The sequence below is a fragment of the Canis lupus genome, chromosome 1, assembly GCF_011100685.1.
Source record: "Canis lupus familiaris isolate Mischka breed German Shepherd chromosome 1, alternate assembly UU_Cfam_GSD_1.0, whole genome shotgun sequence".
Classification (NCBI taxonomy): Eukaryota; Metazoa; Chordata; class Mammalia; order Carnivora; family Canidae; genus Canis; species Canis lupus.
In genome coordinates, this window is record NC_049222.1 from 101556810 (window position 1) to 101584612 (window position 27803).

General features: G+C 39.4%; 1 protein-coding gene across 1 annotated transcript in view; it reads right to left on the bottom strand.

Annotated features, from left to right (window-relative positions):
- Positions 1–12293: 12293 nt before the first annotated feature.
- The window catches only part of LOC102155336 (zinc finger protein 805), a 55342-nt gene continuing 39832 nt past the window's right edge, over positions 12294–27803 (bottom strand). Inside the window, exons 15-16 of the mRNA XM_038525523.1 lie at positions 22161–22256; positions 12294–15101 (exon numbers count right to left, since the gene is read on the bottom strand). Of these exons, the coding sequence (XP_038381451.1) occupies positions 13495–15101; positions 22161–22256 (1703 nt within the window). The 3' untranslated portion in view covers positions 12294–13494. The remainder of the gene's footprint in view (positions 15102–22160; positions 22257–27803) is intronic.

Sequence of the window (27803 nt, forward strand, 5' to 3'; positions counted from 1 at the left end):
AGTTGTCAAGAAACCAACAAAGTCATGTTAGGAACCCCAACAATCCTTCAAGAATGTATTACAAAATTTCTTAGAAGTCATCATCAGTTACTTCTTTGCTGCTCCCCCCCTCCCCCCTTTCAGGCCAAGGTGAGAAAATAAAGTACAGCTTCCAATGACTTGAGATACATACAGTTGTAAAAAGTGGAAACAGGGTGTGCATTTAACCCAGCTCTCCCGTCACAATTGTTAAACACATCACAAAAGAGTACACCTCCGCTTTTTCTCCCCGTGTGTTTGTGTGTTTATTTATTCATGAGAGACATACAGAGAGAGGCAGAGACATAGAGGAACAGGCTCCCTGCAGGGAGCCTAATATAGGACTCCATCCTGGGACCCTGGGATCACGACCTGAGCCAAAGGCAGATGTTCAACCACCCAGGTGCCCCTCTCCCCATGTGTATAAAATGGGAATCACAACATGCATATTTCTTATAAGAACTTATATTTATTCAATTAAAAAAAAGAATAGTGCTCTCATGTAAATGAATAGAGGGAGGTAAGAGAACTCTTCCTAAAGAATTCCAAGTAATACATAGATACTCTTATTTCAGGTGCTGGAATTTGATTCCCTTGAATTGGCCAGATCTAGTGACTAAGTATAGAAAGAGAAAAAGATTAACTTGAAAGGAGAGGAAACTAGCAGACACCACCCTTACCAGGTACATCATTAATAATGTCATGGTGATACCATGTACCACATAGTATGATGCTGTTCACCAGTATGATAAACAAAACTGTTCACCACTATGATTTCCTTCCCCAAAACTCACTTCACTCATTAAAAAAAAAAAAAAAAGATAAATACAAATTGAGAAACATTGTATAAGATACTTGATGAATACTCATCAAAAGTGTCTGGATCATGAAAGACAAGAAATGATGGAGCAATTGTCAGAAATGAGAGAATTAAACTAAAGAGAAAAGATGTTTAAATGCAACTTAATGTCCTGGAATGGGATCCTGCAATACAAGGATGTTAGTATGGAAAAAACTTAATAAAATTCAAATCATTTCTAAGGTAAACAGTATTATATCAATGTTAATTTCTTAGCTTTGACAAATGTACCATATATCTTTAAAATATTAGTATGAGGTGAAGCTAGGTAGAAGTTACATGGGAACTCTGTATTTGCCACTTTATACTAAATCTAAAACTGTAAAAATAAAAAATTTTAACTAAAGAGCATAGAGGGACTTCTAGCTTGACAACATGAGTAGTTATGTGGACTCATTCCCTAGTGAAACTGGTGAAGAAAATTTTAAAACAAGCAAAAACAAAATACAAGATTTAACATCTCTGGAAATGTCCCTAAGGATATGCAACAAATGAACATTTATTCAAGATGATCTATAATTCTGTAAAAACAATAAGAGTCTGTGGTATTTGAACTGAGACATTCATTCTCCTTCAACCTTCCCAATTCAAGATAGAAAATCCACTATACAGTGGTGCAGATGAGAGCACAGGATCCCTCACTACCAACTCCCAGTTGGATAGTTACCTTCCTGGGAGGGGTAGGAGGTCTGTCTTCCTCATCCTGCTCCCAGCTATTCACTTGCTGCTAAGGTTAAATTCCTGGCCAATGTGATTCCAGAGGCCTCTTCTTCAACCAAGTCACTACTTCTGGGTCGAAACTCCACTTTGGGCACCATCCTGCTGAGAATACTAGTATACTATCATTTTTGCCCAAGCTGAAAGGAAGTATTTCCACGCTGTGGGCAGCTGAAAAGACTTGAAGTTAACTCCCACCTACTCCACTGATCCTTAAGCCTCCAAAATGGGGGTGTCATGTCCCCACTCTCAATTCAAGAGCACTGGCTCAGTAATAATGCTTGGAGGAAGCAGAGAATGTGAGAAGACAATTTGGGAGTACCCTGCCTGGGGCAGAACAAATATCAAACACCATAGGAGCCCAAGAAGCTTGAATATTTTTGGTTCAGGCTGTGGATCAATTTGCCCCAGAAATTTGTTGAAAGCAATATAATTCTGGAACTCTCTCCTCAAACCCCATGAATGGTCTCTTCAGTTCTCTGTAAGTGGAAAAATTCACCAACTCCTAAATTCTCTCTGGCCAGGAATGTGTTAAATGGGTCATAACCCTGGAATTCTATAATCTGCTTTGTGTTCAGCCTGTGTCACTTGGGGGAGGGAGGTCACCCTCTAACAGGTATCAGCTCCAGTCAGTTCTTCCTTCCATTCCTTGTAAAAATCTCTCCCATTCTTTCGGAACCAGGAGCACAAACATATCCTAATCCCAAACAATGACTGTCATCCAGGGACTGTGGTTCTCCACGGAGTCATATGCTACTTACTGGAAGCAGAAACAGGGAACTAGTAGATGAACAACAAACAGTCCTAATAATAATGGTGCCAAGAGACCAGGAGCATTTAGGACCCTTATGGTAAAATGCATTCAATATTAACCCTACAAAAAAAAAAATTAACCCTACAAATACTTCTAGAGCAGCTGAGGGAAGGCACTTTGCAAGTGCTATGGAGAATATAGTGTTGAGTCATGTGTACTTGGATTGCAAACAAGTGGTCGGTGATGAGACTCAGTTCACGTCAAACATTCCCTCCTTGTAGAGGTCTCTCCAGACCTATCAATTTTAAAGTATTCCTCCAACCCAACATCACTTTTCCATTTCTCTTTTGTCACTCATAATGATTTAAAATATATTTATATTTATTTGTTCAGTATTTATTGAATGCCATCTTTTCACAGGCACTGCACTCAACAATGGGGACACATATATACAAAAAAAAAAAAAAAAAAGAATGCATTCCTGCTCTAAAGGATCTTTCATCCTAACAACCAATAATTTAAAAACAAGAGCAATGAAAACCCTAAACAATATAGGTTTAAAAGTAGGGAGTGCTGTGGAGATAGGAAAAAGTAGAGCAGATGAGAAATAGAGAGTAGAATGAAAGCAGTTTTACAGTACTAAGAAACGTGGCTGGGACAAGTCTAAGGAGTCATATCAGCCCAACCAACTCCTGAATACATTAACTTTTTTCTCCTGGGTATATCCCCCCCACCCCCCGGGTACATTTTAGAGCATACTGGAAACATTCCACCCTCCTAATAGCCTACAAAGTACTACACAATGTCTCCATTTATCTGTCTCATTTTGTCCAGCTTCAACCCCTACAGACTGGACACTAGCCTTCTTGCCCTTCTTCAGGCACTCAGTGCTCCCCCCACTTGTTTCATTGTCCTAGGTATTTTCTGTGTGACACAGTTCCTTTGGATAGCTACTGGGCTGGGTGACTCATTATCTGAGTACAGACTCTGAGGAAGGAAATGATTATCATGGAGGAAAAATTTATTCTTATAGATCCCTAGACTCAGGATGCAGGGCACACAATGCAAGGCCACGTGAAAACCAGGATGAGTCAGGAGGCAGCAGTGGAGGACAAAAAAATGGTCCAGAACTTTTGTATTTAACACAGGAAAGGTGAGGCAGGGCAGGGGAGACAGCTTAGGATTGACCAGTTTGAATGCTATTGGTACGCTTTAAAGGAGAGGGGCTGTCCCTATTGGTCTGGTACTAGGACCTGGGATGGTCAGTACAGAATATTGTCTCCTGAAGTAAAAAGGCCAGAAAGAGTGGCCTGTCTCACCACTCTCTGTACTCTGTCACCATTAAATTATACCCTACTTTGGAAGAATATCCACTGTGACCTAATTGATTTAGTTACAATGGTTTACATGTATATAAGCCGTCACCTCAAAGCTAGGATTCTTTTTCATTGCAGTGGACTCTGTTTAATGCTTGTAAAAGATATTTGAATTTACTCAACCTTTTAGTACCATTCAAGTCACTGTGAAGAAGAGCTGATGTAACAGGCCTGAGACTGCTATCCGTTGGGCTTCAAAGTTTGCCTTGGCTGGAGTTTGGGACTTTATATTTCAGGTTTCCCGTAATTCCCAGAAATGACAAATGGCTCAGTGTGCCTATTGTGTCAACAATGTGGCTTATGCTGGTGACCTGCTATCCGTCTGGAGGTCTAGAATTTGATTTTAGAGAAAGAGTGCCTAATAAAAACCCTGGACAGTTTCTAATGTGCTTCCCCGGTAAACATTTCACAAATGCTGTCATAATTCATTGACGGACCTTAAGCACTCAAAACCCCTGAAGAACTTCAGTCCTTCTGCCTTTTCCCTTGCCTGAGTTTGTTTGCATCCTTTTGTTGTAATAAATCATAGTTGTTAAGTATATGCTGAGTCCTTCGAGTTGCCTTAGTAAATCATTAAATCTGGGGTAATCTTGAGGACTCTCAATACCACCATTCATTATGACTTTTCAAGTCTTAGAGATCTGGCCATAAAAGCCTGTGTGATTTCTGAGGTCAACATATGCTCTTTACTGTGCCGATTATATCACAGCTTTATGTAAACTCTGTGAGGGACCCAAACATTAAAATAAAAATACACTGCTGTGTATGGCCATTTACTAAGACACACATATATTAAGTGTCTACTAAGGAAAAGAAAATGTAAGGACAACAGAATGAGACACTGGCTGGATATGGGGATGATGAAAAAAAACATGGCTGTAAAGTATCCAGCTCAGGCAACAAGACAGAACATAATGGACTTTAGTGAGATGTTTCTCAGGCACCTCGAACACTGTGTGTAAAACCAAATGCCTCCTGTATCCCTCTTTTACCTTCCTACCACCTCAAATCCAGAGATTTTCTGAAATTTTCTACATTATAACAGATTATGTAGCAGTTAAAAAGTACAGTTGGTTTACTTCACTCATCCTGAAGGAATGATCAAGGTATATAGTCCAATGAAAAAAGGGGATTATAGCTAAATGAACATAATTTGATCCATTTTAATAAAAATGATGGTGACCAGGAAAACAAAAATGATATTATCCTATGAGAGGGAATATAGGAAAGGATACGGACATGAATCCTGCAGCTACCCTAACTGGCCTCAAACCCCTAATCATACTTCCTGGTTCAATGTACAACTCTGTTAATTCCTTACCCTTTCTGTTCCTCAGTTTCCTGATTTGTAAAATGGGGATAATATTACCTAACACAGGCTAGTTGCAAAGATTAAGAGTTGATGTGTATAAAACATTTAAAATAATGACGGAAACATAGTAACATACCATGTCTGGTTGCTCTCATGATTATTAGGGGCACATCCTCAAGGTGATGACTGACCACATGACACATGCATACAGGCTCAGTATGTATGAATACTGACAAGGCGTGGAAGGATGACCAGAGAGAAACAGTCAACCTGGAGACAAGGATTTAGGGAACTCTGTATTTCGCCAAGCATAAAATGCCTCAAGGGGGAAATTAACTCAGTCATGGAACACCTCACAAATGAGAGCAAGGGTGACAGATTCTGAACAGCACAAATGTTTAATAATAGATGGAAGACGATGCAGACCCTCTGAAGTAGGGCAGGAGCTCACAGAAACCAGGAAAGTCTCTCTTTCAAGTCAGAGGTGGGCAGCAGTACAAAGTTCCAATCAGAGTGCATGTGTTGGGTGGAGGGGAGTGGGGGGGACAAGAGGGAACTTTGTGAGACTTGCTTAAGTCCAGTGACAGTGGTGGAGACCATGGTTTAGTCGTCAGTGGGGTGAAGGGACATGAGAAGGTGGGGACAGTGGACAGAACAGTTACACAGGGTGTGTCTAGGAGAGAGAAGGGCAGAGCTCACTGGGCATGTGGGGCAGAAAGCACCTGGGGTGACACTAGAGACCAGTACACAAGTATAGATTAAGAGGATAGAAGGGGATTAAGAAGAAGTTAAAGACCAAGCAGTGAGGGTATAAAATAGGTCCTAGACAAATCAGGGATTTAGGACACGAGTGTCCAACCACAAAGAGTAAGAGTGATCCATGAAGAGGAAGGACCTCTTTCTTTTTTGATGCTATACAGGTATTTCCTTTGTTTACACCACTTTGCTTTTATAAAAGACCTATATTAGTACGTGTTTTCACTAACTGAAAGAAATCTGAGAAGGATTTTCGCTTTTACCAAAAAAGTTGAGAAGCAAAAACAGAGTTCACCATGTTTTGTAGCGCGCTGTTATAGAGGCAGTGTACATTCCAAGCAGCAAGACTAGAACTGCCAAGGTCCTTTCCCAGGAACAATTCAGAATCTCAGCATCAAGCCACCATAGCTTTGAACTTTGTGAGCATCTGGGATTTATCTTGGCTTATTTTGTGCATCTGTTGCCAAGATGTCCAAAGGTATCAGAAAAGCCTATAAAAGGTTATTTTTTGAGTCTGGGATGCTAACAAATTTTTTCCATATAAATTAATATAATTGTTTCTTTGCTTTATGCCATTTCCATTTAGGAAAATTTTTAAAGAAATGCTCTACTTTCCAATAGTGAGGATAGCAGAGTATAGAGAGCTGGGGAATTTTACACAGAAATCTTTCCTGGAATATAATACTCTGAACATTCTGCAGATCACTCTCAGTTCTAATGTCTGTTCTTAGAAATATACATGGATACCAACACAGAAGACTGCAGTCCTTCCATTCCTCCATATAATCTAGGACTTCTATTCCAACATCAAGATAAACCACAGAAAATATTACTTTGGACTACATAGTATTGCCTGTTTTCTCAGAGCCCTTCTTTGGCATTACAAACTAGACAGAGAAAAAGACGCATAGAGAAACAAATAGAAAGTAAACAATTGAAAAATTTGAAAACCAAAATGAAAACTCACTGGGTGAGCTCACTGGATTAGATACGAGAGAAAAGGTTCAGTGGGCTCAAGAGAAATCAATGGAAATTAATCACTCTAAGCAATAGGAGAAAACAGACTGGGGTAGGAGGGAGAAGTGGGAGTCCAAGGACCCTCTGGGATAAAAAGAAAAGATCTACCACTCACATTACTAGAGTCCTGAAAGGGAGGAAAAAGTGTGGGGCTGAAAAAATACTTGAAGACTATCTAAAGTATACATCAACAGATCCAAAAAGCTAAGCAAATGCCCAACAGGATAAACCCCCAAAATTTCATGCCAGGCTCTATCATAATCAAACTCCAAACTCTATCCATATACAATAAAAAAACCACTTGAAAAACAGCTTGACAGAAAAGTCTATTACAGATAGAAAAACAATGGGTCAAATGGCAGACTTCTCATCTGAAACTGAGAAGAGAAGGAAGTGACATGCTTTTCAAGTACTAGGAAGAGAACTGCTGACCCCAAATACTAGATCCCACAAAAATATCCCTACAGAATGAAGGAGGCGTAATTTTTAAGTAAAGGAAAACAAAAACATTTGTTACCTAGAAGACCTTCCCCATAAGATTACAGATGATCCGACTTAAAATGGTTTTATGATTTTTTTGACCTTATGATGACCATATGACTGTAAAAGTGATATGCATTCCGCAGAAACCATACTTCAAAATCTGATTTTGATTTTTGTCTCAGACTAGCAATATGCAATGTGATACTCTCTTGTGTGATGTGAGGGGCAGCACATCTCCCAGGCACCTGGGCAATCACAAGGGTAAACTACTGATGCTCCACAACGTACTATGTTGCCATCATTTTTGGATATTGTTTTGTGTTTTCACATCCCATCATGTCTACAAAACACCCATCTGTGTCTCCCACTTCTGGTGTGAAAACAAAGGCAATTATTCTTGTGAACAAACTCAAGATAATTACCTAGCATGGAAGGCAGCAAGCTAATAATGGCCATCACATGTGAGTTAGGATTTTCTTAATCAACAACCATATTAATGGTCAGTATTGGATAAATCTACTGTCATCATTAAGAAAAGAGATGGGCCAATTGATGACATGGAGAAATTACCTGTCACATGGATATCAGACAATACCGAAGGGCATACTGCTTAGCTGACAATCCAGGCTAAGGCAAGAAGTCTTTTTGATATACTAAAAGAGCATGCTGATGATCCTCTACATACACAAATGTTTATAGAAAGTCGTATAAAAAAAAAAAGTTGTATAAGTGATTCCAATGCTTCATAAGCACCATAATTTTCATAATGTGAAGGCCAGCAGTGAGAAACGAATACTGCCAATACTGAAAGTACTGAAGCTTTTAAGGAAGAGCTACATAGGGTAATTGTGGATGAGAAATATTTGCCAGAACAAATATTTAATGTCAATAAAGGAAGCTTGTTCTGGAAGTGTATGCTGGGGTATTCATACATCCGTCAAGAGTCCAAGACAGTGTCAGGATTTGAAGCACTGAAAGACCATATAATACTGTTCTTGAGTGGAAACGTGGCAGAGTTCAAATGAAAGTCCTTTCTACTTTACTACCAGAGAACCCTAGAGTATTCAAGAATGTGAACAAGTATATGGTTCCTATTTATTATTACCATAACAAGAAAATTTGGATGACATTAGCACTGTTTAAACACTGGTTTTCAAACTGTTTTATTCCACAGGCAGAGACTATTGTAGTCAAGACGTCTCATTCAAGATTCTTCTTATCTGAGATAATGCTTCAGGGCATCCACAGCATTTGAGGGACATGCATCCTGATGTAAAGGTTGTGCAGTTGCCAAAAAACACAACTGTACTCATTCAATCAATGGACCAAGGTACAATAGCTATATTCAAATCATACTATTTATTTATGTCATTCATGCAGGCCATTGAAGTGACTGAATCTAGCCAAATGCTAAAAGTTTTAGAAAGATTTTCACATTCTAAATGCTATCCAGAGTAGATCTACAGAATGAGAAGTCATGTAGCAATGCATGATGGAAGAAAGTTTTGAAGATATATGTGAACACATTCAAAGGCTTTAGCAAAGACTTGCTGTTGATAAAACAGTAAGTAACAAGATATTAGTGCTTGGGAAACAGCCAGAATTGGACATTAGTGATGAGGATATTCTTGAGCTTGTTGCATTGACGCTGAAAGCATTCTATTAAGGAGCTAATCAAACTAGAAGAGCAAAAAAATAAAGAAGCTGACAGAGAAGAAGTTGCACATGAAGTACCAAGAAAGGTCACAGCAAACAAACTAACAGAGGAATCTGCTACTATCAGCAGTGGCATTTAGATGTTAGAAGAAACACACGTCAGTCACAAGACATTCACAAGAGCTGATGGGCAGATACAGGATGCTTGCTACAGAAAAATATATAATAAGAAAAAACAAAATATATAGAAAGAAAAAACAAACTGCACAAAACTTGGTACCTTCCTAAAGAACACTACATGGCTAAACCATCAACAAGTGTTGATGCCCTAGGGCCTTCTACCAGCTATTCCTGATCCTCATCATAATAAACTGATGATCCTATCATTGTAGCATCACCATTATCCAGCAATTAATTTTAGTTCACCATTTCAAACATTCTTTAGGCTTGGCTGTGTATGTTAATGATAAGTACCCACACAATCATAGTTTTTCACTTTCAGAATAGTATTCAATAAATTACATGAGATATTCAACACTTTATTATAAAATAGGTTTTGTGTCAGATGACTCTGCCCAACTGTAAACTAATGTAAGTGTTCTGAGTATGCTTAACATAGGCTAGGCTAAACCATGATGTTCAGTAGGTTAGGTGTACTAAATGCATTTTTGACCACGATATGTTCAATTTACAATGGGTTAGTTTATCGACACATAACTCCATCATAAGTCAAGGAAGAGCTGTATGAGTTTGCAAAAAAAGAAAATGTTAACAGAAAAAAAAATCTTGAAATTTCAAAGAACAGAATGGAAAAAGTAAACACTACACTTCTCACAGGTTTTGTAAAAATTGCTTGATAGTTAAAACAAAAATGTCAACCAATATGATGCTCAGTGTATAAAGAAGAAATACTTAACACAATTATTAAAGAGTGGGGAATGTGAAAGGATCCAATGAAAGGAAAGCTTCTACATATCAAAGTGCTGATAGCATAGGCTGTGATAAATTATAGATGTATAAAGCAATACCTAAAATAATCAGTAAAATACAAAGAGATATACTCAAAAAATCACAGATATATCAAATGGAATTCTGAAAATTAAAGTAACCCACAGGAAGGCAAAATAAAAATAACAAACAAAACCCCCCAAAACAATAGAGGAAAAATAAACAGGGAACAAAGAAAAAACAAATCATAAACAGGCAAACCTAACACATCAATAATTATTTTAAACTCAAATGATCTAAACATAACAATTTTAAAAGAAATCAGCAAAATGGGGATGCCTGGGTGTCTCAGCAGTTGGGCACCTGCCTTTGGCCCAGGGTGTCATCCTGGAGTCCTGGGATTGAGTCCCACATTGGGCTCCCTGCATGAAGCCTGCTTTTCTCTCTCTCTCTCTCTGTCTCCCATGAATGAATGAATAAAATCTTAAAAAAAAAAAAAAAAGAAAAGAAAAGAAAAGAAAAAAGAAATCAGCCAAATGGCTAAAAACAAAGCACGACCAAAAATATAAACCAAGAAATGCAAAATATTAACCAAAAACTGCAACAGTGGCTATATTAATAACAGATAAACTATATTCCAAAAAAAATTTAGAGACAAAAAGGTACATAGCATAATGATAAAAAGGTCAACACACCAAGATGAACGAGCAATCCTCAATGTGTACACACCTACAACAGAGCTTCGAAATACTCAAAGCAAAAACTGATAGAACTTAAAAGAAGAAACAGACAATTCCAGATTATACTGCAGTCTTCAAAGTCCCTCTCTCAGCAATTGAAATACTAAACAGAAAATCAGCAAGGATGCAGAAAATCTGAATAACATCATCAATCAACAGGATCATGTGGACATTTACACAAACTCCATCCAACAGCAGAATACACATTCTTCTCAAGAAACCAAACATTCATCAAGATAGACCATTTTGGGTCATAAAGCAAACCTCAACAAATTTAGACAACCAGATCAAATACAAAACAAACTAGAAGTCATTAACAAGAACATGAAACACTCCAAACACTAGGAAATTAAGCAATATACTTCTAAATGACTTATGGGTTAGAGAGGAAGTCTTGAATAAATAAATTTTTAGAACCAAATGAAATGTAATTAAAATGTATTACAACTTGTGAGGAAAGTGCTGTGACGAAAATTTATAGAATATAAAGCTTACATTAGAAAAGTAAAAAAATCTCAAATTCTAAGCATCCGTCCCAAGAAACTACAGAGGAAAATACCACAAAAGCAGGTGGAAGAACAAATATAATAAAGGTCAATACAGGTATCAGTGAAATTAGGAAAAAAAGGTAACAGAGAAAAAACAGTGGTGTAAAGTGCTGTTTCTTTAAAAAGATCCAAAAAAAAAAAAAAAAAGGATAAATAAGAAGACTGACAAAGATAAAAAGAGAATTGACACACTTCTAATATCAGGAATCTAACTGGAGATGTAAGTACAGATTCTTCCATCATAAACAGTATATTAAAGGAATACTTGAAACAAATAAAAACATTTAGATGAAATGGAACAATTCCTAAAAAAGGACAACTATGAAAATTCATCCAATATGAAATAGATATTCTGAATAGTTCTATACATATTAAATAAAATAAATACATAATTAAAAAGCATTCAAAAGAAAAATCTCCAGGCATACATGGCTCACTGGAGAATGCTACCAAACATTTATAAAACAAATGAAAGCAATTCTAGACACTATCTTCCACATTATAGAACACTCCCAATACATACTTGGAGGCCACTATCACCTAGACACCAAAACCAATGACAGTACGAAACAAAGATAAAAGACAAACAAAAAAGAACAAAAGAAAGGAAACTACATATCATTACCACTCATGAAATTAGAGGAAGATTTCCTCAACAACATGCTAGCATATTAAATACTGTAACACAATATATAAAAGTAATTATACTCTACAACCACGTAGGGCTTATTTCAAGAACACAAAGCTGGTTCCACATTCAAAACTCAAATCAATATCAACAAGCTACAGAAGAAAAAACACTATTAATTGGTAAAGAAGTAGTATATGGTAATATTCAACACCCATTCACAATAACAGAAAAAAACCCAGCAAATTAGGAATATGGGAAACTTACTAAACTTGGTAAGAAAATTCTATAAAGAAAAAAAACCTTATACTAACATCATACTTGATGAAAAAGTGTTTTCCCACTATCAGAAACCAGACAAGGATATTCTTTCTTACTACTACTGATCAACATATTGGAAATCCTAGCTAGCAGACAAGAAAAGACAATACTAGGTATATATATGATGATATATATATGATGAGGAAAAAAAAGAACTGTCTATTTGCAGATGATATTTTTAAGTTTTATAACCCCAAGCATTCTACCAAAACAAATAAATGCCTACAGTTCAGCAAGGTTGCAAGATACCATAATGACATCCAAAATTTAATTACATTTCTGTATACTACCAAAACTTATGTGGAAATTGAAAGTTCAAAAGTCAATGCCATTTATAATAAAAGAAAAAACATTTAGATGCAAATCTTATAAAATTCATACAAGACCTATTATTGAAATCTATAAAACAGTGATGAAGTAAATCAAGCAATAGAGACATCCTGTGTTCATAAATTGAAGAGTTAACACTGTAAAGATGCCAATTCTCAACTGATCTGACAATTTAACCCAATTTCTATAGAAATTCCATAGATTTTCTTCATAAAAATAGGCTTCTCCAAAACTTTATGTGAAGTTCAAAGTAATACAGAGTGCTAAATTAGGTTTAAATTAAAAAAAAATAAAGAGAGAGAAATCATTTTATAAAGCTGGAGGATTTACACTTAATTACAACAATCAAGGAAACCAATCGTAAAGGACAAGAAAAAGTCTAAGTATCATCTCTTTAAAACCACATGAAGATTAAAAAAAAAAAGAGCCTTAAAGAGTCTTAAATGGTGCAATAAAATGGGCTCGCATTCGTATGTGTATTTTTATGTCCTCAAATATAAAGGTGTTTGATGGGTCCAGCCTTTATAGTTCTCAACAAAAATTAAGCTCCTTAAACAGAGACAATGTTTTAGAACAAAGAAGATGTTCATAAAAGTTTCCAAATCTGCCCTCAATTGTCTAACTCTCTTGACACTGGACAACAATGAATGCATATACACAACACATAAAAGTCTAGGTCCTTTACTGCTAAAACAAAACCCTCCTCCTGCCAAGTAAACTAGAGACTCCATGACAAAGTGCCAAAGGCTTGGCAAGGAAATCTGGGGGAAAAAAAAAGTGTTTGTTTGCCGTTCATTCTAAGTCTCCTTTCTTTATTTAAAAAAAAAAAAAAAAAAAAAAAAAAAATTCCTGAGATAATACTGCAGTGTAAATTAAGGAAAAATATGTAGCTGAAGGTTTTCCTATGTGCATATATAATCACTGAGTCTCTCTCTGGATGAGTTCTCAGATGTAGAATAAGGCTCTAGACTGGGTAAATTTTCAGTATGACTCCTTAGATGACAAATGATATCTTGCAACAGAAGGGTTTCTCATAGGGAAGGAAACTGAGGAGTTTCTTTTTGGTATGAATGATCAGATTCTGAGTAAGAGGTTTCCTCAGTGGTTACATTCAAGAAATCTTTCCCCAACAGAAGGTCTTGGAGGTTGACTGACGACTGCCCACTCGTGAAGGGTCTTCCCACTTCCGTTGCACTGACAGGCTTTCTCCCAGTATGAATCCTCTGATGCTGAGTGAGGGAGGAGCTGCGACTAAAGGCTTTTCCACATGCACTGCACTCATAGGGCTTCTCTCCAGTGTGGATAATAGAGTGTCGGATGAGGTTTGTGCTCCAGCAGAAGGTTTTTCCACACTCCATGCATTCGTAGGGCTTCTCTCCACTGTGAATCCGCTGGTGCCTTGTGAGCCCTGAGCGGCGGTTGAAGGCCTTTCCACACTCCATGCACTCATAGGGCTTCTCTCCAGTGTGGATGCTAAAGTGTCGAATGAGGTCTGCACGATTGCTAAAGGCTTTCCCACACTCTTTGCACTCAAAAGGTTTTTCTCCAGTGTGGGCCCTTTTATGCAGGATGAAAGTAGAGCAGTGGGTGAAGGCCTTTCCACACTCACTGCACACATAGGGCTTCTCCCCAGTGTGAATTCTCTGATGCCTCTTGAGGTAGGACCTGTGGTTGAAGGCTTTCCCACACTCTAGGCACTCAAAGGGCTTCTCCCCAGTGTGGATGACATAGTGGTGAATGAGGGCTGCACTCTCACAGAAGGCTTTCCCACACTCACTGCACTCATAGGGCTTCTCCCCAGTGTGAGTCTGCTGATGCCACATGAGGTATGATCTGTGTTTAAATACCTTGCCACACTCAAAGCATTCATAAGGATTCTCACCACTGTGGATTATGTAGTGACGAATGAAACCTGGCCTATCTCGGAAAGCTTTTCCACATTCTTTGCACACAAAGGGTTTTTCTCCAGTGTGGCTCCTGTTATGCAAGACAAAAGTGGAGCGATGGGTGAAGGCCTTTCCACATTCATTGCACTTATAAGGCTTCTCTCCACTGTGAATCCGCTGGTGTTGTGTAAGGTGTGACTTACGGTTGAAGGCCTTCCCACACTCCATACACTTATAGGGCTTCTCCCCTGTGTGGACCATGTGGTGTTGAAGGAGATAAGTGCTTTTACTAAATGTTTTCCCACACTCGGTGCACTCATAGGGCTTCACTCCAGAATGAATCCTCTCATGTCGAGCAAGGAGGCGTTTCTTGTTAAAAACTTTCTCACATTCATTGCATTTAAAGATATTTTCTTCTTGAATCATGGGATCTTTATCTGATCCACATGAGTCATGGTCACGGACAGCACTTCCCAGAGGGACTGGCTCCTGTATAATCCTTGAACGCACATTATTAGCTGTTCCTATGTTGCCATGTTCAGAGTTTGATTTCCCAGGGAGTTTCTCCTGGGGGTTTATCTCTGATCTCCAGTGTCCTTCTTGCATTTCCAATGATCCATCCTGATCCTTAGTTCGGCCCACCTGGGAATCCCCTGGGACTCTTTGTGTTAGTTGTTCCTGGAGGGCGACTCCCTCAGACAGGGCTGGCTCATTAGTGGTAAATTCTGTGATCTTGGGTTTTCCTTTGTCACCTGAAAGAAATCCAATACATAAAAAGGTCTGTCTGTAATGCCAACGTAGAATAAAAATGAGCACTTCAGTGAAATGAAGAGGGGGAAAAAGATGAAAATAGTATCTCTGTGTCTTGCTACCTCTAAATCCCAGGTAATAGTATCTTTCTTTCCTGGTCCTAGAACTGCTGACACCATGAAAGGGGAACCGGGAGAGTGATTGGGTTAGAGGACAAAGACATAGTCAATTCCAGACTGGATATTTATGCAAATAGGTAACTCATTAGGCTCCCAGAAAGTTCACACTTAAAAGATGACTCAGGGCAATGCTTGACCACATGTAACTAGAAGGTTGGTACTTTCAGCTATAAGATAGCAAGTAGGCTTCTGGAAAGAGATGGGGGAGGGGCAGGAGTCATGTAGGAAAGCATTCAATCAATTGTGCTTATATAATGACAGTCAATAAAACTTTGGATACTCAAGGCAGGTAAAAATCTTAGGTTACCAATACTTTCTGCATGTATTGTTATACATCAATGACAGAAGGGTAACTAGTTCCCGAGGATAAGGTAGCTAATGTATGCAATCCCTCCAAAAACTGTTTCTAAAAAATACCTGATGCAGACTTACTGGACATGACTTTACAACAACCATGCTAAAGAAGCTCAGAGAGCTAAAGTAAGATATGGAGAAGGTCAAGAAGACTATGTATAAACAAAGTGGAAATATCAACAAAAGCCAGAAACCTAAAAACAAACCAAAATGAAAAGTGTAATAACTGAAATGAAAAATTCATTACGAGGATTCAAAGAAAGATTTTAGTAGGATGAAGAAAGAATCAGAATACTTAAATATAGGAAATGGAAATTACATCCAAAGAACAGAAAAAAAAAATATGTAAGAAATAGAACATATCCTAATGGGCCTGTAATACAGCACTAAAGGAACCAATATACTACTCATTGTGGGATTATCAAAAAGAGAAATGGTCAAAAAAAGTATTTGAATAAATGGCTGAAAATGTCCCCAATTAGATAAAAGACATCAATATAAACATCCAAAAAGATCAGCACGTTCCAAGAAAGATGGAATAAAATAGATTCACACCAATAAAAAACTTACAATCAAACTTTTGAAAGCCAAACATAAACAGAGTATCTTAACAGCAAGTTTGAGGCAACTCAAGAAATTCTCAGTAAGATTATCAGCAGAATTCTCATATGAAACTTGGGAGCCAAAAGACAGGGTCAGTATATTCAAGGGTAAAAGAAAAAAAAAATGTCAACCAAGAATCTTTTAAGAGTGAGGGGGAAATTAAGACAGTACCATATGTAAAACAGGAGGAATTCTGTTATCACTAGAACTGCCCTGCAAAAAATTCTCAAGGAAATCCTGCAGGGTGAGCTGAAAGACACTACACAGTAATTCAAAGGCATATAAAAAAATAAAGACCACAATAAAAGTAAATGCACAATTATAAAAATTTTAACTGCTTTATAATTCTACTTTGTTTTTTTATGTGACTTAGGAGACTAAAAAAATATACTAATCTAAAAGCAAGTGTTATTTTAAGTGCAGGTTATAACTCCACATGTTGTTTGCTACATAATTTGAAAGACTAATGCACTTAAAATAGTTACTAGTATAAGTTGAAGGGCACACAATACACATAGATATACTCATGCAACATGAACAACTCAGGAGGTGAGAACAGGAATGTAAAGGAGAATTTTTTTATGTGTTGAAGGTAGGCTAGTATAAAATCAAATTAGTGTTATAAACTTAAGATGCTAAATGTAATCCCCATGGTAACAACAAAAAAATAGCTATAGAATATACACAAAAGGAAATGAGAAGAATTAAACATTTCACTACAAAAAATCAGCTAAGCAGCACCTGAGTGGCTCAATGGTTTACACATTTGCCTTTGGCTCAGGTCATGATCCCGGGTCCTGGGACTGAACCCCTCGATGGGCTTCCTGCTCAGTGAGGAATTTGTTCCTCCCTTTCCCTCTACCTCTCCCCCCTCTCTCATGCGTGCTCTCTCTGAAAAAAATAAAATATTTTTAAAAAGGTCAGCTAAACACAAAACAGGAAGGAAGAAATGAGAAACAAATCTATAATGTATATAGAAAGCAAATATCAAAATGATAGAAGTCTCCCCCCATCAGAAATTACTTTAAATGTAAATGGATTAAACTCTCAAATTGAAAAACAGAGACTGGGACACCTGGGTGGCTCAGCAGCTGAGTGTCTGCCTTTAGCTTAGGGCATGATCCTGGGATTGAGTCCCACATTGGGCTTCCTGCATGGAGCCTGCTTCTCCCTCTGCCTATGTCTCTGCCTCTCTCTATGTGTCTCTCATGAATAAATAAATAAAAATCGGGATCCCTGGGTGGCGCAGCGGTTTGGCGCCTGCCTTTGGCCCAGGGCGCGTTCCTGGAGACCCGGGATCGAATCCCACGTCGGGCTCCCGGTGCATGGAGCCTGCTTCTCCCTCTCCCTGTGTCTCTGCCTCTCTCTCTCTCACTGTGTGCCTATCATAAATAAATTTAAAAAATAATAATAATAATAAAATAAATAAATAAATAAATAAAAATCTTTTAAAAATAATAAATAAAATAAAATAAAATAAAATAAAATAAAATAAAATAAAATAAAATAAAATAAAAAACAGAGACTGGCATAATTGATAAATTACATGATCCAACCATATGCATCTAACAAGACACTTACTATAGATCCAAAGGCACAAATAGATTAAAAGTGAAAGAAAGGAAAAAAGATATTCCATGTAAATACTAACCAAAAGAGAGCAGGGGTGGCTTTGTTAATATCAAACAAAATAGACTTTAAGTCAGAAAAGATTACAAAAAGCAATGAAGAATACTGTATTTTAATAAAAGGTGTAATACATCAAAAAATTATAACAATTGTCAACATGTACTTAAGGACTGACTATCAAAATACATGAAGCAAAGAGTGACACAATGAAGGAAGAAAAACACAATCCTAAGGTAATAGGAAACTCCAATACCCCATTCTCAATAATGGATAGCACAACCAGACAAAATATAAGTAATGAAGTAGAAGACTTAACATAATAAATCAACCAGACATAACAGACATATACATAATATTCTACCCAACAACAACAGCATTTAAATTCTTCTCAAGGAGGGGGACACCAGGGTGGCTCAGTGGTTGAGCGTTTGCCTTTGGCTCAGGGCATGATGACAGGTCGGGGGATCAAGTCCTGCAGCAGGTTCCCTGCAAGAAGCCTGCTTCTCCCTCTGCCTATGTCTGTGTACTCTCTGTGTCTCTCATGAATAAATAAAGTCTTAAAAAACAAAACAAAACAAAACAAAACTGGAGCCTTGAATAAATCTACTAAAAAAGGGACACCTGGGTGGCTCAGTGGTTTAGAGCCTGCTTTTGGTCCAGGGCATGACCCTGGAGTCCCGGGATCGAGTCCCACATTGGGCTCCCTGCATGGAGTCTGCTTCTCCCTCTGCCTATGTCTCTGCCTTTCTCTCTCTCTCTCTCTCTCTCTCTCTGTCTCTCATGAATAAATGAATAAAATGTTCAAAAAAAAAAAAACAAAACTTAGACAATGAAAACTATAAATCATTGCTAAAAGAAATTAAAGATGTAAATAAATGTAAACATATACCATGCTCTTGGACTGGAAGTCTTCATACTGCTAAAATATTGATACTGCACAATGATCCACAGATTCAATGCAATCCCTATCAAAATCCCAAAGGCACTTTCTGCAGAAATAGAAAAATCCACAGTAACATCCATATGGTATCAGAATGGATCCTGAGTAGCTGAAACATCTTGAGAAAGAAGAACAAACCTAGATGACTCAAAATTCCTGATTTCAAAACTTCCTACAAAACTCCAGGAATCAAAAAACAAAACAAAGCTACAGAAATCAAAATAGTGTGGTACTGGCGTAAAGAAATATAGACCAAGGGAATATAATCAAGAACCCAGTAATGAACTCTAACATATATCATCAAATCATTTTTGACAAGGCTGCCAAGGCCACGTAACAGAGAAAAAGACAGTGTTTGAAAGAAATAGTGCTGGGGAAAACTAGATATCTACATGTCAAAGAATTAAACTGAACACTTATCTAACATCATATAAAAAAATGAACTCAGGGACATCTGGGTGGCTCAGCAGTTGGGTCTGCCTTTGGATCAGGGCATGATCCTGGGTTCCTGGGATCAAGTCCCGCATTGGGCTCCCTGCATGGAGCTTGCTTCTCCCTCTGCCTATGTCTCTGTATCTCTCTCTCTGTGTGTCTCTATTGAATAAATAAGTAAAATCTTCAAAAAAAAAAAAAAAGAACTCAAATGGATCAAAGACTTAATTAAATGTAAGACTTCTAAAATATAAAATCCTTAGATAACATAGAGCAAAACCTCTATGTCACTGGATTGGACTATGACTTCTGAGATATGACACCAAAGGCATAAGCAACAAAAGAAAAAATAAATTTTAGTCATAACAATTAAAAAACTGTGCATCAAGTTATTATCAACAGAGCAAGGCAACAACCCAAAGAATAGGACATTTCTGCAAATCATATTTCTAATAAAGGATTAATATTCAGAATATATAGAGAACTAAAACTCAACAATAAAAAATCAAATACAGTCCTGAAAAAAAAAATCAAATACAAAAATGGGAAAAGACTTGAATAGACTTTTCACCAAAGACGACATACAAATCATCAATAAGCACAAGATGTTCAATACCACTATTACTATCACTTATCATTAGAGAAATGTAAATCAAAACTACAAAGAGGTATCCTCTCACATCCATTAGGATGGCTATCAAAAAATCAGAAAATAACAAATACTTGAGGATGTAGAGCAGTGGGAACTCTTGTACACTGCTGGTGGGAATGTAAAAAGATATAGTCTCTGTTGTAAACAATATGGCAGTTCCTCAAAAAGTTAAAAATTATGAGATGATCCAGCAATTTCATTTCTTGTTATATGCCCAAAAGAATTGAAATCAGGTTCTCAAATATATTTGTACACCCATCTTCACAGTGGTATTATTCACAACAGGAAAAACATGTGAACAATCAAAGTATCCATTGAAGGATGAATGGATACTTGGTATGTGTGGTATGTGGAATATTATGGAGCCTTAGAAAGGAAGGAAAATGTTGACATATGCTACACTATGGATAAAACCTGAGGACATTATGCTAAGTGAAATAAAGCCAGTTATAAAAAACACATAAATACTGCATCATTCCACTAATATGAAGTTCTTAGAGTAGTCAAAATCATAGAGAAAGTAAAATTGTGGTCATGAGGGTCTAGGGCAGGGAGATTGGGGGGGTTACTGAATAGTGGATATTGAGTTTCAATTTTACAGAATGAAGTGCCTTGGAGGTATATGGTGGTGATAGTTGCATGGCATTATGAACATATTTAATATCACTCAACTATACTTCAAATGGATAAAATGATGTTTTATGCTATGAATATTTTACCATGAAAAAAATAACACAGGGAATATACAAAGAATCCTTACGAATCAAAAGCTATGAGTTAATAGAAAGATAGGTACTAACAGGAAATGACATTTCTTTTTTATAAGATTTTATTTATTTATTCATGAGAGACAGAGAGAGAGAGGCAGAGACACAGGAGGCAGAGGAAGAAGCAGGCTTCATGATGGGAGCCCGATGCAGGACCCGATCCTGGGACCCCAGGATGACGCCCTGGACGGAAGGCAGGCAGGGCAGGAAACCGCTGAGCCATCAAGGGATCCCCATAAAATGACATGTCAAAGGAAAAATTACAGACTGACCAATAACCATATGATCAGGTACGAAAGCTTCTCAGCAATGAAGGAAAAGCAAATCAAGACCACATGAGATACAGTTTTGGGTTCATTTGATTGTCAATGATTCAGAATGCTTAGAGTAGCAAGTATTGGGCAAAGTTATAGGTCGAAGGAACTTCCACGCTTTCCGGTGAAAGTGTAAATAGGTACATGTCCTTTAGAACACAATGGCAATTATCTAGTAAACTTGAAGGCTTACATAGCTTATAACCCAACAATTTTACTCCAAGAAACATCAAAGACACTATATTGTGTGCAAGATGACCCATACAAGACTGCTCCTGACAACATCATGTATGAGGGTAAAAAATGTGAATAACTGAATACACACAAAGTGGATGAATACAATGTGAGACAGGAACTTTCTTATTGATTTTTCTTTGAGGGTAAGGTATCTCAGCATATTTTTACATTGAGAGGAGAAAGGATGAAGTTACACTACAAGAAATAAGAGTATGAATGAAGAAAACATTTTCCTGAAAAGGTGTGCTCTAGACTCTGGTTAAGGGACTGGCCAGGGCCAGGAGCAAGACCCCTCCCGCTAGATAGAAGGGGAAGCTGCAGACACGAGAGCCCGAATGAGGGTGGTGGGGTGGAGGATCAAGCAATAGAGGTGGCGGACTGTGCTTTCAACATAAAGACCTGCTGACACCTTAGGGGTCATATACGGAGACATCCACGACTGGGTCAGCATCTGGGACAAAGTCTGAGCACCTGGGCTAGCTCATGCAGGACACGGAGCTGACTAGAGGCACCAAGCAGATGCAGAGACAGGTTATGAGACTAGCAGCATCTCCCAGAGAGAAGATGGGAGCGTGGGTCGAGTATGGGGATGGCTCTGATGGAGGTAGTGCAACTGATGCATTCAGGAGATGTACAGGATGTGAAACGGACAGGATCTGGGGAATGGCTGGATGAGGGACTGAGGGAGGTGGAGGTGTAAGGAATTCTCTGAGGCTGTATCCAGCCTCTAACCTGCTTGAGTGGCAGGACCATTCACTGAAACTTGGAAGGTGGAAGGAACAACCAACATTATGGTCCCTTAGTGGGCACACTGACTCTGGGTTAAAGGGCTCCATGGCTTCCAAACCACCAAAGAGGCCAGAACAGGAAGCTTCCCCAGGGGACCAGGGCTGGTGGTCTCCTCCCAGTCTCCAGCCTGCAGGGTCTCCCATCTGCCCACATCTTGGCTCCTACCTGGATAGGTGCTTTGACACAGGTCCTTCTTCACCATCCATAGCTCCTGCCCGTGCTTCAGCTGGTAGAGCAGCTCAGGTCTAGGAACAGGACACCCTGTTCACAGACAAAGAAAGACGACACTAGGATTTTTGTGAAAAAGAAATAAAACCTCTCAATCTAGTCTGGGATTTCAGAATGTGGATATGACCCGGGAATGAAGCTACCCCCATCCACACAAACAAAATACTAACCTATCACGGGAAACAGGCACAAAGTCCAGTGTTGGGATTCAAAGACTTTAGACAGTAGTGCTGGCTGTGTAGACAGCACCTATTCCCTCTGACTGCCAGCACACAGAATCCCAGGGAATATGACCCCCTCCCCTCCCAGAAAATATTTTCTAATTAACCCAGGTAAGTGAGTCTCAAACCATGTGTGCGTCAACATCTCCTGCGATGTCGGGTTCATGTCCAACTGAAAGGAAATTTCTGGTGAGGCCTGGATATCGGTAGATTTTAAAACCTCCCCAGATGATTCTGGCGTTAAAGGAAGGTTGACAAACCAGTCTCTACCAACCTGCAAGTGGCATAACTCAATCACCAACAGTTAGAGGTGTGCAACTTTAGAAAGCTTTATTCCAGGATGGCTGAGTAAGGGGATCTGCTGCTCCTGTAGTCTGTCAGCATCCCAGGACTTTTGTGAGGGAACCTGCCTATAAGATCTAGAACACAGAGAGGAAGTAAAGAAACCCACAGCTGGGTTATCACCCACCATTGTGAGATAATAAATTTCCTTCAGGATGAAGACTGAGCTGCTCTGTCACATGTAGCCAAACACAGATGCAGGGGAAGACGACACAGCACTCTGTAAGGAGTCAAGGGTAGAGGCACCAGGACCCACAGAAGGCTGCTCTGGAAGATCCTGAACCACAGCCCAAGATTATCAGTTGTCACTGAGCAAATCTCGCTCACATCTGCTACCCACTCAGGACAGGGTCTGGTGATAAGGCAGTGGAAAGGGAGTAAGCTCTCCCTTCAGCCATCAGGAGTCATGCTCCCTGTGATATAAGGGACCTACTGCCAACAGAGTATGGGGCACCCGCCTCAGACACCATGGCACAACAGGCTTAAATTGCTTCGAGGACAAATCTCCCATTCGTCACTTACCTAACTGTTGTAGTCTGACTCTCAATCCAGCAAGGAATAAAAGACCCCATTCGTGGAGACCCGGGGTTCAATATAAAATGGAGGGAAAAACGTTATGGAATATCTTGTTCCTGCTCCCTCTTAAGATACCTCAGGATGTTTCCAGGCTTTACAACCCCTGGCCAATGAGTTTGGGGACTCCTGACTGCTGCTGCCCACTGGCATGTCACGCGTCTCCTCCTTAAAACCAAACTGACACAATCAGGATACTGATGCCACCACCACCGCTGCCCTAGAGGTAAGCTCCAGCCCCTGGGACTGCCAGAAGCTTATCAGGTAAATATCCAAAGAAAAGAAAAATGACCAGAGACAAGAGAGGTGACAAAAACAATTATGCTGTAGACCAGGGCCCATCTCAGGGAGGCTGCTGCCCAGAGGCCCCAGGACCTCCCCCACTCCTCTCACCAGCAGGAGACAAAGTCAGTATGGGGCTTCAGGAAGCTAAAGCCCCAAGAGAAAAAGGAGGGGGGTCTACTTTAGAACTTATGTACCAAAGAAATACCGGGTCTAGAAAATATAATACTCATTCTAAACTATTTAATGACTTAAAAATAGTAATAAAAACAAACTCCTAGAAAGAGAGGAAAAAATAAAAGAGAACTAAGTAAGACATAGAACTAAAACACTGTCTATAAAAACATGAGAGACTCCTCTAACTCTGGGAAACGAACAAGGGGTAGTGGAAGGGGACATGGGCGGGGGGGATGGGGTGACTGGGTGATGGGCACTGAGGGGGGCACTTGACGGGATGAGCACTGAGTGCTATACTGTATGTTGGCAAATCTAACTCCAATAAAAAAATATACAAAAAATAAATAAAATAAAACGCTGTCTATAATTTGACCCAATGGGAAATGCAAAATTTATATATTAAAAACATATATGATAAATTACATATAATAACTATGTACAGCATAACAAAACTTATATTCCAAAAAAAATTGTATCACCAAAACAAAACACGGCACTGACAGACTTTTCTGACTCCACAATACAGGTTCTGAATTAACTTCAGAATTTGCTAAATTGTACCAACTGACAAAACTTCATAAATTTAATCAAAACTGGGGCTCAAATCATAGTTATACCTGGAGATTCCGCTAAATTTAAATATTGCTCTGCCCAAACTGAAAAAGTAGCTAAATACAGGGGAAAAATAGGTATGTCTCACTCTAACTATAGACTCACCTATACTTCCACTACTCAGAGTACCACTGTCCTAAAATACCCCACTTTGGGCAAGGATGCTCTGACACAATTAAGTAAATTTTTGGTGCTTAATTGGACTCGGTACAATGGGACCCACAAAAAGCAGTTAAGATAGTGAAAGGCCCAATGGAAGCTGGAAAAGAGACTCCAGAGAGTAACACTTCACATAAAAGCTAATCAAAAAAGGAATGACTGCCACACTACTTCTCCGTTTGACAGCCTAGTTGTGTCTGTTATTAACCCCGGGGCCAATAAAAGCACTTCACAGTGGGTTCCAACAATCTTAACAGGGTGGCCCATCCAGGAGGGCTCCTGCTGCACTGAGTGTGCCTGCCCCTAGGTGTCATTACTATGTGCTCACACATGGAGAAAGGGCCTGTAGGGAGGTAATTAACGTTAAATGAGGTCACGGGGATGTGGCCCCAATCTGGTAGGACTGGTGACCTTAAAAGCCAGAGGAAAGGCCATGTGAGGACACAGCACAAAGGTGGCAGCCAGGAAGAGATCATCATCTGTCTGCCAGCACCTTGGGTCTGAGACTTCCAGTCTCCAGAATGACGTGAAAATAAAGCTGTTGTTTAAGCAGCCAGAGCTGGTTCACACAATCCACACACCCAATACCCCATATGAATAAATCAATAACATTATCCAGTCAACAACCCGGTGATTGTTCTGGGCTTACAGATCTGGCTGACCCTGTTCTGTTCAGCACCTGTTTGGACAACTTCTCAGCCAGCCAGCCTCTACCCCGAAGGTGAACACTTCTTCCCCAGGCTGCCCTGTGAGCGTGGCTCCACAGCTCTGCCGCTGCACATGATCTCTGCAGACAAGATCTTCACTGCACCTACCTTCCTCCAGTAGCACAGCTATGACGGCACATCGATGACAACCGTGTCTGAGGAAATTCATTCCACACATTCATTACGGACACACAAATCCAACATCTCTAATACTAATATTAGAGATAGTTTAGTTTCAGCTAATACTACACTTAGTATTATTTGGGGGCTTGTTTATAAAGTTTATCTCACTGGTACTGTTAGTTACAAATCAGTCCACCTTAAATGGGGTTCTTGCCAACAAAGACTAAGGTCTACTCAAAATATTGTTAACAGCACGAGCTCAGCACAGCTACTGAGGACTCTGTAAGACAGAACGGAACCCAATCTGGGCCCTCTGGCAGAACTCCACTTGTAGGAGGTGGCAGCTTCTCCCATCCTCTGTCCCTTGCCAGATGCTTTGGTGTTGGAGAGGGCCAGCCCTCCTCCAGGCCCTTTGGCTACCTGGAAAGCCCTCTGAGTTTAACAGAGAGAACAGTTACAGGAGTTCATGAACCAGAAGAAGGATGCCACTATCCATCACACATGATAGAGACCAATGGAATGCTGCTGCTTTCTATCTCTTAGCCAGAATGTTCTAAATAAAAAATGGATCTAAGAAACATTACTGGGCCAAACTTCGGGGGGGCGGGGTATCTTAGCACTGATGAACAAATGGTCCCGTCTCCAAATTCATTATAAACTGTTGAGCCACTGCCTAAAAATGGTCTCCTTTGGGGTAAAGAACTCTTAAGACTCTCTTGTCTCACAGACACCCCAAACAAAAATCAAAACCACACATCTCTACACATAAAAGGGCCACAATACAAGGCACTTGTATTCCTTACTCCCTTCAGAGTTGCAGACAATACTGTAAGACACACACATTTCACTTCTCGAATTATGCAAGGCTAGGCTCTGGGAAGAGATATTCCACAGAACTTTCATGCCCCAAACATGCCTCCAAAACCTGGTTTAAGTAAAAGACATAAGGGTTGCTTCAAATAACTCCTTTCCAAATCCCAATATGACAAACCCCTAAATGGGTCTCTCTCTTGCCTTAATAAGAAGCCTCTTGGCCAACTCACACCTCACATTAACACACTGTTTCAACCAAACATGGCAAAAGCTGAGGACCCCATCAACTTGCAATGGATACCATGGTCACACAACCAGACAACATGGTCCCACACTGGCAACTCATGGTGAAGACAACTCCACCCCCTCTGGCTAAAACTTGCAACCCCAGCAGATGTCCATGGACGGCCTCTCCTAAGACGAAATTAGACACAGGACCTTTTTGCTTTCTTGCATTAGGAATTCTATTTTGTTCCTGAGGTGACTTTTAAAAAACTCCTGAGGAGGAGGGGCCAGGGAAAGCAATCATGTGATTAGAACGCTAGAAAATCTGTTCTATCGCTTAACTTCTGTGGAGGCAAGAAGGGCTGGAGAAGGAGTTCAATCATCAATGGCCAATGAGTTCATCAGTCAGGCCCATGTAAGGAGCTTTAACAAGAAGCCCCAAGTAAAGTGCTTCAGTGGGTTGCCAGATTGGTTAACGCATCAAGATGGCAGAAGAGTGACAAGCCAAGAGGCCATGGAAACTCAGTGTGCTGTTCTACATACCTTGTCCTTTGCATCTCTTGCATTTAGCCGTTTCTGAATTTAATCCTTTAAATAAACAGGGAATATGCTTTTTTTTTTTTTAAAGATTTTACTTATTTATTCATGAGAGGCACACACAGAGAGAGAGAGAGAGGCAGAGACACAGGCAGAGGGAGAAGCAGACTCCCTGCAGGGAGCCCGATGCGGAACTCGATCCCCAGACCGAGGATCATGTCCTGAGCTGAAGGCAGATGCTCAACCGCTGAGCCACTCAGGCGTCCCAGTAACAGATAATACTGAAGTGCTTTCTTGAGTTTTGTGAGCCACCCTAGCAAATTATCAACCCTGAGGAAGGGGTCATATCTCTGATTTACAGCCAGTTGATCAGGACAGGTGACAACCTGGCATCTGAAGTGGATTGTGCGGGGGTGTCTGTGGGGGTGCTGTCCTAGGAGACTGAGCCCCCAACCTGTGGGATCTGTGCTAACTCCAGGTAGTTATGTCACAACTCATGGTGTGGAAAACAAGATTTTGATATCAAGAACTGTTGCCGAGTAGAGGAAAAATATTTTTTTCTTATACATACAACTACCACACATACACAGGCATGTATGTACAGGTGTGCTCAAGCGTGTGCGTGTGTACACACACAAAATATGTACGTACGCTAAAGACATACATACAAATATGTAAAACGTACACTAGCATTAATCTCCCTGTATTGCCTGTCCCTAAGTCATCTCTACAAATTAAAATCTTAGAAGTGCAAACTCATACAGGTGGGATACTGTGGGAATTTAAATGAGTAGAGCACCAATAAGCCC